General features: G+C 32.0%; 1 protein-coding gene across 1 annotated transcript in view; it reads right to left on the bottom strand.

Moving 5' to 3' along the window:
* ADAMTS6 (ADAM metallopeptidase with thrombospondin type 1 motif 6) overlaps window positions 1-15641 on the bottom strand; it is a 278857-nt gene that overhangs the window by 55540 nt on the left and 207676 nt on the right. Inside the window, exons 15-17 of the mRNA XM_041767368.1 lie at window positions 8838-8971; window positions 7096-7219; window positions 6480-6560 (exon numbers count right to left, since the gene is read on the bottom strand). Coding sequence (XP_041623302.1) covers window positions 6480-6560; window positions 7096-7219; window positions 8838-8971 — 339 coding nt within the window. The remainder of the gene's footprint in view (window positions 1-6479; window positions 6561-7095; window positions 7220-8837; window positions 8972-15641) is intronic.

Here is a 15641-nt window from a genome sequence, read left to right on the forward strand (position 1 = left end):
TCTATTTAAAGAAGCATTCTAGATGTAGTCTTATTTTTAAAAAGATTTAAGTCAAGGGGATATTTGCAAGAGAATAAGAACTCATCCAGGTCTTGCTAGGAGTATCTGAAGAGTCTAAATCTGTCTTAAAGGATCAAACATCAAATAAATAGAATTTCCACTTCTCTCATGTTAAGATAACTGGTACTTGACTTGCCCTCCAACTATAAACAACTGCAAAACTCAAAAACATGAATCAGCTGTTCTTAGACATTGCCCAGAACTGTGATACCTGGAAGAAGACAAATAAGGTGAGTGGTAGAGGCACTTTCTGTCAGTGTAAAATGGAAGAACCCAAGCAAACCCTGCCTGTCACACTGAGTTAAAAGTGAGAGATCAGAAATTGAGAAGGCCAAGGGATGGAATTTGTAGGGCCAGATGTCTAGAGTAAAAAGAAGGAATCTGTTGCTGAATAGCAATCTATGTATGCATAGAATAAAATTCCATAAAGCAAGGCAAAAACAACACACACACAAAAACAAAAAACAAAACAACAATAACAACAAAAACCCTACCAGAGAACTATAAGCTGACAAATGTCCAGAGCAAGAATTCAGAGTTTCAATCACTAGGGCATTCAGTAGACATCCAAGGAGAATCATGTCTTTTAAAAATTAGAGTTGAGCAGGCTCTAGAATAAAGGCTAGTCTGCACTTACCAAAAAAAGCTCAAAAACAAATCTCAAAAGATCAAGCTCATCTATAGATTACTTAACATTCTTTAAAGGAAGAAAACAAAATCCAGACTCTCAAAAAAGAAAAATTCACATGTACAACATCCAATAAAAAATTACTACAACTGGAAAGAAACAGGAAAAGCTGACCCAAATCAAGAAAAAAGCCAAGTAAAAGAAATAGATCCCAAAATGACAGAAATTATGGAATTGTCAAAAAATAACTTTCAAACAGCTATTATAATATATGCCAGGATTTTAAGGGAAAACAAATATAGTGACAAGAAATTAGAAGATGGACGTTCAGAACTATACAAAGAAAGAAAATTGCCAAATATAGTAAAGAAGTAGGCAAACAGAAAATAATTTTTCTTATTTTTAAATTTTTAAAAAAGATAATTAGCTCTTTAAAACTAAAACAATAACAATGTATTATGCAGTTTATAACATACAGAGAAATAAAATGTATTTTAAAAATAAGACAATGGGTAGAAGAAGAAAATGCAAATAATCTGTTGTAAGGGCATAGTCTTTTTTTTTTTTTAAGATTTTATTTATTCATGAGAGACACAGGGAGAGACAGGGAGGGAGAGAGAGAGGCAAAGATACAGGCAGAGGGAGAAGCAGGCTCTATGCAAGGAGCGCAACGTGGGACCCGATCCCAGGTCTCCAGGATCAGGCCCTTGGGCTGAAGGCAGCGCTAAACCACTGAGCCACCCAGGCTGCCCAAGGGTGTAGTCTCATATAAAAAGAGTGTAATATTATTTGAAGGTGTATTCTGATAAATTAAAGATGAATTTTGTAAATGCTAGCACAACCACTAAATAAAACAAAGTATAACAAATAAACCATTACTACAGATCAAATGGAATACTATAAAACATTTGATAAATCTAAAGGACAGAAAAGAAAGATAAAAGGGAAAAAAACATGTAAAGCAATTAGAAAAATAGCAAGATGGTAGACTTAAATTGAATGATATTGATAATTACATTAAATATAAATGATGTAGACAAGGGGTTGTCATCTATGGCCCACTAACTTTTTTCTAAATAAAGCTTTATTAGAATACACTCATTCATTGATGCATTATCTATGTTGGCTTTCACACTACAATAGTAGAAGTGAATACTTGAGACAGACAGACTGCATGTCTTGTAAAGCTGAAAATATTTACTATGTGACCCTTTACAGAAAGTTGGTCAACCACCCCATACCTCATCTGGTGATTGCAATTTAAAAAGCAAAGATTGTTAGACACAATAAAAAATCTAAATCAATCATATGTGGCTGACAAGAAACATTTTAAATTCAGAAATGCATACATGTGAAAACTGTATGGATGAAAAAAGATTTGCCATGCAAACACTAATCTGGGAGAAATCTGGGTGGCTAGATTACTACCAGACAAAATAGACTTTGGGTCAAATGTTAATATCAGGGATAAAAAGGAACATTTGATAATAATAAAATGCTAAATATATCAAGAAGATATAACAATTTTTAAAAATTATTATTTTTTAAAGATTTTATTTATTTATTCATGAGAGACACACACAGAGAGAGAGAGAGGCAGAGACACAGACATAGGGAGAAGCAGGCTCCATGCGGGGAGCCTGACATGGGACTTGATCCCAGGACTCCAGCGTCATGCCCTGGGCCAAAGGCAGGCACTAAACTGCTGAGCCACCCAGGGATCCCCTAAATTATTTTTTTAGAGATAGCATACAGAGGAAGAAGGGCAGAGGGAATGAGAGAGAGAGAATCTTAAGCAGGCTTCATGCCCCGTACAGAGCCCAACTCGAGGCTCTATCATGACCTTGAGATCATGATCTAAGCCAAAATCAAGAAAGAGTCAGGTGCTCAACCAACTGAGGCACCCAGGTACTTCAAGAATATATAACAATCTTAAATGTCATCACACTTAATAACAAAGTTACAGAATAAATGAAGTAAAACCTTACAAATTAATGGGAGAAACAAGCAAATTCACAATTCTAGTTGGAGATTTATTATTTTTAAAAAATATTTTATTTATTTATTCATGAGAGACACAGTGAGAGAGAGGCAGAGACACAGGCAGAGAGAGGGAGAAGCAGGCTTCATGCAGGAAGCCCAACATGGGACTTGATCCCGGCTTTCCAGGATCACGACCTAGACTGAAGGCGGCGTTAAACCACTAAGCCACCCGGGCTGCCCCTCTAGTTGGAGATTTCAACATGATTCTATAATTGCTTAAACAAGAAGGCAGAAAATAAGAATATAGAAGACTTCAACACAACTATTGGCTGCTTTAAACGAATTGACCTTTAGGGAATGCTAAACACCATAACATTAGAATACACATTTTTCTCAAGTACACATGGAACATTTACTAAGACCATATGCTGGGCCATAAAACAAACCCTAGTAAAAGAATGAAAATCATACAAAGTATGTCATCTTCATAAGTGAATTAATTTTTTTAAAGATTTTATTTATTTATTCATGAGAGACAGAGAGAGAGAGAGAGAGAGAGAGAGAGGCAGAGACACAGGCAGAGGGAGAAGCAGGCTCCCCACAGGGAGCCAGATGTGGGACTCGATCCTGGGACTCCAGGATCATACCCTGGGCCGAAGGCAGGTGCTCAACCGCTGAGCCACCCAGGCATCCCTTTATAAGTGAATTAAAGTAGAAATCAGTTTAAAAAGATCTGGGAAATTCCCAAATACTCAAAAACTAAATAATACCTTCTAAGCCTTGAGTCACAATGTAAATAAGAAGATATTTGAAACTGATAAGAAATATACAATGTATTAAAATATATGGGATGAAGTTAAAGCAGTACTTAGCAGGAAATTTATAGTACAAAATGCTTATTTTAAAGTAGACAAATATTCTTTAAATCAATCTATATTGAGAAGCTAAAAATAACAAACGCAAAGGGAGTAGAAAAAAAGTGAAACAGAGAACAGTGGGAATCAATGTAATGAAAAATGGAGAAATAACAGGAAAAAAAATCATTTAAACCAACAGCTTTTTCTTTGAAAAGATCAATAAAATTAACAAATGCCTCACTAGCATGATCAAGAAAAGGAAAGAAGGATAAAATCATATGATCTCAATAGATACAGAAAAGGCATTTGACAAAATTCAACACTCATTAATAATAAAAACTCTCAATAAAGTGGTTTAGAGGGAACATACCTTAACAATTTAATAAAGGCCATACATGAAAAACCAACAGCTAACATTATACTCAATGATAAAAAACTGAGAGTTTTTCCTATAATATCAGGAGCCAGACAACGATGTCCACTCTCACTACTTTTATTCAATAGTACTAGAAATCCTAGCCACAGTGATCAGATAAGAAAAAAGAAATAAGAGGCATCCAAATTGGTAAGGAAAAAGTTAAAGTGTCATTATTTATAGATGACATGATGCTAGTATACATATAAAACCCTAAAGACTCCATCAAAAAACTATCAGAAGTATAAAGGAATTTAGTAAAGTTGCAGAAAACAATTAATGCCTAGAAATTGGTAGTATTTCTATAACAGTAATAACGAAGTAGCGGAAAGAGAAATTAAGAAAACAATGCTATTTACCATTGCATCAACAAGAATAAAATATCCATGAATAATCTTAATTAAGGAGGTAAAAGACATGTACTATAAAAAGTATAAAACATTGATGAAAGAAACTGAAAATGACACAAATGGAAAGATACTCCATTCTCACAAATTGGAAGAATCACAGGACATGAGGTCAATACAAAAAGAAATCAATTATTGTTATATAAGAACAAATCATTCAAAAATGAAATTAAAATATCAATACCATTTATAATAATATAAAAAAGCATGAAATAATTAGTGGTAGATTTAAGAAAAAAATAGGTGGGAGACCTGTACATCAAAAAAAAAAAAAACAAACAGTGGTGAACAATATAAAGACTTAAATACACATACAGGTAAATCTTTTCACGTACTAGAATATAATATCTTTAAGATATCAATTCTCCCAAGCTGATGTTACATAATTCCATGTGATCTCTTTTTCTAGAAATTGTCAAGTTGATTTTAAACTGTGTAGACAAATGTAAAAGACCTAGATACACAAAAATTATTTTGAGAAAGAACAAATTTGAGAACCTAATGCTTCCTATTTTGGAATTCTACTAGAAAACTCTATTAATTCAGTGTAGTTCTGATATAAGGATAGCACCCACATACATATCAATGGGAGGGAGCAGAAATAGATCCCCAGGGGAAGAGAGAGAGAGAAAGGAAAAGAATCTCAAGTAGACTATATGCTGAGCATGGAGCCAGTCACAGAGCTGTATCTCATGATCCTCAGATGATGACCTGAGCCAAAACAAAGTGTCAAATGCTGACTGAGCCATCCAGGTACCCTCTAAAACTATAAATTCTTTAAGAAACATTGAAGACAATATTTGCAATCTTGGGGTGGGCAAAATTTCAAAGGTAGGACACAAAAGTATAAACTGTAAACAAATTAATTAATTAGATTTCATGAAAATTAAAGGACCCATTAAGAATAGGCATAAACAAGCCACTAACTGGAAAAAAGTATTCATAAAATGTATATGTAAACAAAGACTTGTAATTAGAATATACAAAGAATTCATAATTTGACTGAAAGAAAAAAAAGTAAAGTAGGCAAAATATTTGTTGAGACACTTCACAAAGAAGACACCTATAAGGGTAAAATTTAAAAGCTCAACAATATTGACAAGAATATGGAGCAACCAAACTCTTCTACAGTACTTATGGGATTATAAATGATAACAACCACTTTGGAAAACAAGTTAGTAATTTCTTATAAAGTTAAACATGTACATATTATATGACCCAGCAATTTTGCTCCTTAGTTTTTATCCAGAAGAAATGAAAATACATGTCTACATCATGTTTCTCTATAAATATTCAAAGAAGCTATATTCATAAGAGTCAAACACTGGAAATGCCCCAAGCATCCATCAAGTGAGTGGATAAACAAATTACGGTATGTCCTCACAATGGAATAATACTTGGCAATATAAAGAAATAAACTTCAGATATATTCAACTTATCACTCAAAAATGTGGATGAATCTCAAAAACATCCTAGGTGGAAAAAAAAAAAAAGACATAAGAGTAAAGACTTTATGATCCCATTCATGTAAAATTCCAGAACAGATAAAAATAAAATACATGATGTTAGAAAAGAAATCAATGTTTACTTATGGCTGAAGCTATGGGGATTTGACTGCAAAGGTCAATATGAGAATGCTTTGAAGTCATGGAAATGTTCTGTGCCTTGGCTGTGGTGTTTTATGTGTATATATATATATATATATATATATATATATATATATATACAAATATATAAATATGTGGTATATGTGCATAAATATATAAAAATATATTTACATATAGTAACATATTTAGAGTAATAGTATGTTTAATATTTTCATGTTTATAGTAATAATATATATTATTTATATATTTATTATATGTCAATATTCTTTGAAATGTACACTTATAATAAATGTATTTTATCATATATAAATACCTCAAAAAAACTGAATTTTAAAAATCAAATAACCAACCCAGTGAAGATTACGCTATAAACTACTAATTTTTTGTTTAGCTCTTATAAAATTTGAAATTTACTTCATTTAAGCATGAAAATGTTTTACCCAAGTAATATGTCTTTTCCTTCAGGATACTGTGTTGCTTTTCCTCAGCAGTTTTAAAAATCTAGCAAAATATGCTACTTACCAATATAGTTCTTTGACATGGCAACTTCTCTGACTTCAATATGAACCGAGCCTCTTGGTATCTGTACTACTTCCATGTAGCCTGGAACACAGAAGAAACCAGTAATAAGCCACACGTGCAGCCTTAGTCAGAAAATGAGTATTTAGTAACCACTCAGTAATAAGTTTCCTTGTTCTTCAAATCTTTCATTCACTTTGCACTTTATAAATTATGAAATATGGGCCAATTTCCTTTTGGGTTCATGAACACAGCTAGAATATTTTTCTTTTTCTCTGAAATATCTCAAGATAGTCTTCAAAGCCTCAACATGTTCATGGTTTGTTTGTTTTTTTGTTTTTGTTTTTTTCAACACATGGTCCTCCCATCAATGTTCTGTGGGAATTCCGATCTGAAGGAAAAACATGGCTAAATTAAGTCAAATATAAAGGGAATATTATTTCCATAAAATCTTATATGAATCTATATTTAATACTTAAGAGGCTGAAGATATTTTGCGGAAAAAAAAACATTGCCTAAATAAAAAAATGTAGAGAGAAGGGGGTAGGGAAGAAATCAAATGTTTTGGCTATTCCCAGGATGTCAGAGGTGTGAGGAAGAGTTCTCTCTACACACTCACCTCCTCTGGGCAACGAATCATTGAAGAACCCTTCAATGGCATCACACGTGCTTCCATCCCCTCCACAGACTCTACATCTATCTTCCCTAGCATCGGATCCCAAAATATTATCACAACCTACATGCTGAAAACAGAGAAGAATATTCAGTATGTCAGGAAGAGGAATTCTTGGAACCATAACTAACCAAATAAATATATTCATTTATTTGCTTTTCCAGGAAAGGAGATCAAAACAGGAAATACTTTTCTTTCTTCTTTTTCCTTCACTGTCTACTAAGTTCTTAGCTAATATTTCTCAACATATAAGTTTAAAGAAAAAAAAATTCCGTCTATATTTCTAACCTAGATTTCTTCATTTTCTAACCTAGATTTTCTTCATTTATAGATACCGTGCTCCAAATTTTAAAATAATAGAAGTTGTTGGCAATGAACTCTTTCTTATACCTTTAATCAAGAAATGCAAGAATTAAGAAAAATGGCATGTTGTCTACACAGGGTTATAACAGCAGGAGTCTTGACTGAGCATTATGGTTTGACCTTTCTAAATCACTGGCTCTTTTGGATATCCAATTTTTAGTGTCAAGGATTAGTTGTGGAATTTAAAACTGGGGAAGCCTTTAAAAATGAATACCTGTTTCCACTGGCTGAATATAATTGGCATAAAAACAAGGAGATGGAAGCACAGGATTCTGGAAGCTGAAATTCCACCTTTCAGTATTGCATTTAATCATAGAAATGTGGATTTTTATATATTTTTGGTATTTAGTTTGGTACTAGAATTTGTACAATGACCTTTGGCCATTGATATCAGACACGTGATCTTTGAATAAAACCTGTACTTTAATCTTTGCTATCCAAAAAAAAATTTTAATACTGTCATAAGAATCACAGGCATGAAAAAAAAAAAAATCACAGGCATGCACAGGATATCCTCATCAGATACACTGGGAAGCAAGTAGTGTGAAGGATAGAAACTTTTGCAAGAAATTATGACACAAAGCTGATAGCGTTTTTATCTCTTCTTTCTAAGTTTCTGAGATTAAGTTTTGTGCTTCTCCTTAATATAAAATGAAAACAAACAAGGAAAAAAATTATGAGAACAGTGATTTTTGTGGCTTTTCTTATTATGATTAGATTTATACACAGGTCTAGGAAAATACTATGGATTTGCTCTTATAACTCAACTAGTCTGGCTAATTTTCTAAAATGAATGCTTTAATAAGGTAAAGACTAACTATAATAAATACCATTGTGCTTCAAAATGCTTCAAAAAGAGGCAAAGTAGGAGAAACATAGCTGTTTCACACTTTGAGGAAAAATTATGCTATGAAATGTATCAGTCTTCTAATGAAAACATATGGTAGCCATATGAATAAGAGCTGAATCCTTATTCCCTTTCTCTTCCTATCATCTTTGTCATCTGTTTATAAATGAAAGAAAATAACAGAAATTAAAGTTCAAAATATATTCAGACCTCAAGCAATTACTATATACATAATTATAGCACCAAAATAAACCACATTTGCATCATGTTTGAATATGAACAGGCTATTCTAAGTTTAACTATGTATACTGTCATAGTATATGTATATGACATATATTTCCTAATTGGAAATTGAATTTCTCAAAAATGTGGCTCTCTTTATTCTGAGCATAGTATTAATTAGGAGTGACTATTTGAGAAAAACGACAGAAGTCTCAAAAGCCCCCCAAAAAAGAAGTAAAATTCATATTGGAGCAACCTTGCATTCCCCATTGATACAGATATCCAATGAGTCTGCATTGCATTGAGTCCCGTCAATCACCGCAGGGGCACGTTCAGTGTAGAAGTTGTAACCTTCAGCCAAGCAGTTTAATGCACAAGGTTTTACCCCACCTGGATAAATACAGCAGAAAAGAAATAAATGGAGTGGTTCTTTTAAGAAACAGTGATTCCATATTAACCACAGTAAATTTACAATTCATACAGACATCATTCCCTTACTATATACCCAGATGGGTAGGTTTCTTTCCTCCTTTGCTAAAATTTCATATTTATTTTCATTGCTTGTGGAACTTGACAGAGGATGAATTAAACAGTTTTAAGGTTTAAAGTGTTTGGGTAATTCTAATATATACTTAACAATATATTTTAGGTTATAAGGGATCGCAGTGGAGGTACCTGAATGTCGAAAAAAATGGATGAAATGAAAACATTTTTTAAAAAACTAAGAAAATAAAGCTTGAGGAGGCTAGACACAATAATTGCATATAACAAATGGGAATTTCTACAACATATGTCACTTGTTAACTGAAGCTGATACAAAAACTCTATTTCAAGCAGGGATATGGTAGTTGTAAAAGACAAAACAAAACAAAACAAAAAAACTTCCACATTTATGCCTCTTTAAAGATATCATATTCCATGAATGTGGCTGTAGCACACATTTATCATTTATTTATTTATTTATTTTTGTAGCACGCATTTATTATTTATTTATTTATTTTTGTAGCACACATTTAGAGATAAATCTTTATTACAAAAGCAAATCAAAGGTAAAAACTAATTATAACATTAAATTGGAATAATTCTTGTTACTAAATCAAAGATAAATATTACATATAGCATTAAATATGAATAATTAAAACAATTCCTAAATTTAAAAAAAAATATTTTATGTATTTATTCATGAGAAATGCAGAGAGAGAGAGGCAGAGACATAGGCAGAGGGAGAAGCAGGCTCCCTGCACGGAGCCCAATAAGGACTCCATCCTGGATTCCAGGATCTAGCCCTGATCCGAAGGCAGATGCTTTAACCACTGAGCCACCCAGGCGTCCAAACAATTCCTAAATTTTTTTGTGAATAGAATAACCATCATTTTCATTTTGTCACTGAAATTTGTATTTTTTAAGGTTGATGTGAAAAATGGGCATAAATAGTAGCAATTTGAAAAAACAAGCAGAAAAAAAAAAAAAAAAAAAAAAAAAAGAAAAAACAAGCAGAGTAATTGCCTAATCTCATAGTATATTGGAAAAATGGCAATGCATATGAATTTATTTTATACGAAACACTGCATGAGAAAGCTATTTATGAATATGTAACTAATGATTGAAATTATGACTTAAAAACACTTCATTTGATGAAGTTTAAAATATTTTGGTTTTATTCTAATTATGCTGATACAATTTCTGTTTGAAATAATGAAGACTATTTCTAACAATGAAAATAAGGCAGGAAGATAAAATAATATGCTTAGTCTCAGTAGAAAGTAGAAAGCTCAGCAAAGGTATGTGAAATAAAAGAGACAGGCCAACTGAGTGATAGAGACAATGCTAAATTAGAGAGAACATTCCATTAAAGAAGATCTATGTTATAGTTGATTATTGTATAAATGCAAGAAGATGGCCCAATATTGTAAGATGTTGTTTTTTCATGAGAAGATGAAAGACTCGATTTTTAAGATAAAAACTTGTTTTTGGAAACTCATTCAAGGTTTTCAAAAACATTGTGGAGATTAAAACATGTACATAAGTAAAATCTGGTTCCTGAACTTCCAGTTTACAACCACTGGCCTAAGTCCATGTTTACTTCCATTATCAATGCATATAGGCAGACTATTGAACTACTATATAATTTGAAATGTTATTAGACTTAAGTCAATGATCCATTTTGCTCTAATGAGCATAAATATAACAATTAATAAATAGAATAGTTTCTTCCTGAACTGATAATCAAGGTATTTATATTTACTTTTATAATATTCTCATGAATAAAATTGCTCTAAATTTCCATAAACCTCACTGGGATTTTTTTTTACTGCTACCCTTTTTTTATTGTAATGCTTAGGAATTTAATGTAGCTTTTTATGTATCAGGCTTTAAAAAGAGAACATGAGTTTTGTTAAACTCAATTTTAACATTATTTAATTATGTAAGGTAGTATTTGATATGTAGGACATACAAATGCTATGGCTATATTCCTTTTTTTAAAAAAATATTTTATTTATTTATTCATGAGAGACACAGAGACACAGGCAGAGGGAGAAGCAGGCTCCCTTTGGGAAGCCTGATGTGGGATTTGATCCTAGGATCCAGGGATCCCACCCTGAATCAAAGGCAGATGGTCAACCACTGAGCCACCCAGGTGTCCCTATGGCTGTATTCCTTAGACCACTACACTAAGTGATGATGATAAGAATACATTTCTCCCTTTTTTATTACTGAAGATGTGTTCAGCTTGCTCAGGTACAGTGAAGTTGTTTTTTGTTTGTTTGTTTGTTTAAGTAGGCTCTATATCCAGTGTGGAGCCCAACACAGGACTTGAACTCATGACTCTGAGATCAATACCCAAGCTGAGATAAGGAATTAGACACTCACCCAACTGATCTACCCAGGTACCCCACTCAGCTACACTGAGTTTTCAGAAGGGGTACTGCTATTATTTCAAGAAAAAATGATTCTCTAAATGTAGTCACATCATTACCACTTACCCTTAGTGAAAGCTTATTATGAATTTAAGGTTAATTTACTAAGCTTATAATTATCTTCCTCCTACAGTGAAACAAAATAATCCTAACTGTATATGTACCTAATAAAGGCAATTTGAAATACATGAAGAAAAACTTACAAAAAAGAAAGGAAAGCCATATAATAGTTGGAGATTTTCATACTTCTCTCAGTAACTGATAGAAGAACTACAGCAGAAAAACATCAGAAATAGTTTGAAAGCTTTAAACAACAGTATCAGACAACTTGATGTGATAGAATGCTGTATCTAACAATTGCAGAAAACACATCCTTTTCAAGTATAGATAGAACATTACCAACATGAACTATAAGCGGTACTATAAGACAAATCTCAATTAACTTAAAAAATTTAAATCATACAGAGTATTCTCTGATCATAGTAGAATTAAATTATAAATCAATAACTAAAAAAATCTAGAAAATATCAAATATTTGGAAATAAAAATAACATCGTTCTTTTTTTTTTAATAACATATTTCTATATAAACCATGGGTCAAAGAAGAAATCACAATGTAAATAAGAAAAGATTTTGAACTAAGGGAAACTTCAAAAATCAAATTTTGGTAATATAGGAAAGCAAAATAAACCCCAAATTTAAAAATTATAAATATAAGAGCAAAAATTAATAAAAGAGAAAAAAAGAGAAAAGTGCTAAAGTCAAAAGTTGATTCTTTGAAAAGATTAATAAAATTAATAAACCTCAAGCAAGACTGATCAAGATAAAGAGAGTAAACACAGATTATCAATATCAGAAATGAAAGAGCATACATCACTACAGAGCCTACAGATAATAAACAGGATAGTAAAAAAATGTTATAATCAATTTTCTGTCAAGAAATGGGACGTGGGAGTAACATAAATATAAATTTCCTCAGATTTTTTTTAAAACATCTGAATAGCCTGATATCCACTAAAGGAGTTGAGTTTGTAACAATTTTTTTTTTCCCAAAGCAAATACCAAGCCTGAGAGGTTTTAGTAGTGAAATCTATTCTATCTAAAGAATAATGTCAATCTTACAGACTCTTTCAAAATATACAGATTCTATTTCCAGATGCCATAGTAACTCTTATATTCAAAGTTGTCAAAGACATGACATGAAAAAAAATTGCAAATCAGTATTCCTTAAAAAAAAAAATAGATACAACCATCCCTAATTAAATATTAGAAATTAAGTCCATCAACATATAAAAAGATAATAAATCATTACCACATGGGGTTTATCCTCAGAATAAAAGGTTGGCTTGACATTATAAAATCCAACTCCCCATAGTAACAACCGAATAAAGAATAGCACATATAATATACATGTATAAATTGTATTGAAGGGCCAGTCCAGTGCTTTAAGGCAAGAACGTGAATTAAAAGGCATAACGATTGATACAAAAAGTCTCTGCTTCCAGATATCATGACTATTTACCAAGAAAATCCTAAGCAATCTACAAAATAACTATTAGGACTAATAGTTGCTCTAAAGGAAAAAAGGAAATTTAGGAAGGTCACAGAATATAAAGCTAAGATACAAAAATCTATCTTTAGCTACTAGAGCAAGCAATTGAAAATGATATATTTTATTTTTTTTTTAAATTATTTTTTAAGATTTATTTATTTATGATAGACATAGAGAGAGAGAGAGAGAGGCAGGGTGCAGGCTCCATGCCGGGAGCCTGACGTGGGACTCGATCCTGGGACTGCAGGATCACGCCCTGGGCCAAAGGTAGGCGCTAAACCGCTGAGCCATCCAGGGATCCCGAAAATGATATATTTTAAACTTTTATTTACAATAGTTAAAAAAACTTACTCAGGAATATATTTAACAAAAGAAATGCAAGACCTACCACCTAAAACTATAAGACATAGCTGAGAGAAATTAAAGAAAACATAAATAAATGGGTATCTATATGCCATGTTCATAAATTCACTATTGAATTCAATATTCAATGTTAATGTTATTGATTTATCATTTTCCTTTAATTGATCTATAGCTCTAACATGATAGCAATCATAGCCTAGCATGTTTTTCTGTAAAAATTAATAACAATTCTAAAATTTACATGGAAATGCAAAGCACTTAGAATATCCACAGAACTCTTGAAAAATAGATCAAAGTTAGAGGAACTTACACCACCTATGTCCAAGACTATGCATTCACAATAATTCAGTCAGTGTGGTACTAGCATAGTATTGCTGCCATTTCATTTCACTGTGCATTGTGTACATTTCATTGTACATTTCTGCTGTTGACAAATAGTGAAACAAAATAGAGTTCACACTAGAAACACACACAGTAACCCCAAATTATTTTTAGACTGTAGATCTAAATGTAAAGACCAATACCACACAGCTTTTAGAAGAAAACATAAGAAAATATCTTCTTGGGTTGAGAAAGGCAAAGATTTCTAAGACAGGACACTGAATACAATAACTATAAAAGGGAAAAAACCGAAAAATTAGCATTCATAGAAATTATAATCTTATACTTATCCAAAATGCCATTTAAAAAGTAACAAGAAAGTCCAAAGATGTGAGACAATATTCATAAAATTTATCTGATAAATGACTACCACTCAAGAATAAAAAGATAAATAACCAATTAAAAATAGGCAAAGGAAAGATAGGCAAAGGATTTGAACGCTTTACAAAAGATTTATAAATCATCAATAAGCACATAGAAATGTGCTCAACATAATCAATGATCAGAAAACACAAATTAAAACTGTACTGAGACATTATTATACACCTACCAGCAGAAGACTGCAAACACCAAATGTTGGCGAGGATGTGGAACAAACATAACTTTCATACATTGTTGGTGGGAGTATAATATGGTACATAATTTCGGAAAAACATCTGGCAATTTCTTTTAAAACTAAACTCACACCTACCCTATTGCCCAGCAATTCCACTCCTAAGTATTTACCCAAGAGAAATGAAAACATACGCTTACAAAAAATCTTGTGCAAAGATGTTCACAGCAGCTTATTCAGAACAGCTGAAAACTAGAATCAACTCAGGTGGCCCACCATCAATAGTAGAATGGGAAAACAGACTGGTTATTACAATGGAATGCTGCTCGGCAATGAAAAGGAATAAGCTATTCATACATGCAATAACATGGCTGGATCTCAAAAACTCTAGACTTAAAGAAGGTTGACCCAAAAGAGCAAATATGACATGATTTCACTTACATGAAGTGGAACTGGCAAAACTAATCTATGATAAGCAAAAAATATCAGAACCGTGGTTGCCTCTCGGAAGAAATAGGTTGAGACAGCTATTGACTGGGAAGGACTATGAGGACTATGAGAATTTTGGAAGGATGGTAATGTCCTATATGTTAATAGGGCTTTGCACACGTATGCATTTGCCAAAACTCAGGGAAAGTACAGTTAAGATGGTGCAATGCATTATACATCATCTAACCTCAAAAAAACCAGTATTGAACTGTGGTTACTATTATACGTATTGATGTATTTAGAGGAAACTATATCAATGACTACAATTTACATTGAAATGCATCTAAAAAATAAATCAATTAATGGATAGAGAGATAGTTACAAATGTAATAACGTATATTAAAATATGAATGATAGAATCTTGCCAGTGTAAGATTCTTTTAATATTGCTCTGTTGGAAAGCTTTCAAGGTAAGATATTAGAATAAAAAACAAACAATGAAAGTGTTTTAAAATCTCCAAGAGAAAATTTTAACAAAATTTAATTTGTATTTTGGGAGTACAAGGAAACTTCTTGTGGTTACTGAACAATTAGTGTCTGATACATGCCCAAATTAAAGGGTAAAAATGTGTCCCAATACTAAAAATGAATAATAATGATCTATGGGAAGATCCTTGGCCTTTGACCAAGAAAGAATACAGCTTTTCCTGGCCACTTTTTGAGTTGATTTATATTGTTATAAGTTGTTTTTAGGGTGATAATTCTAAATATTCAATGATTATAAATGATTATAATGTAGTACCCATATATCCCAAGGAAGTCTCAAGAACTCAAAAGCATTATTTGGATTTACATCCTTTCTAG

This window comes from Vulpes lagopus, chromosome 8 (assembly GCF_018345385.1).
Source record: "Vulpes lagopus strain Blue_001 chromosome 8, ASM1834538v1, whole genome shotgun sequence".
Taxonomy (NCBI): Eukaryota; Metazoa; Chordata; class Mammalia; order Carnivora; family Canidae; genus Vulpes; species Vulpes lagopus.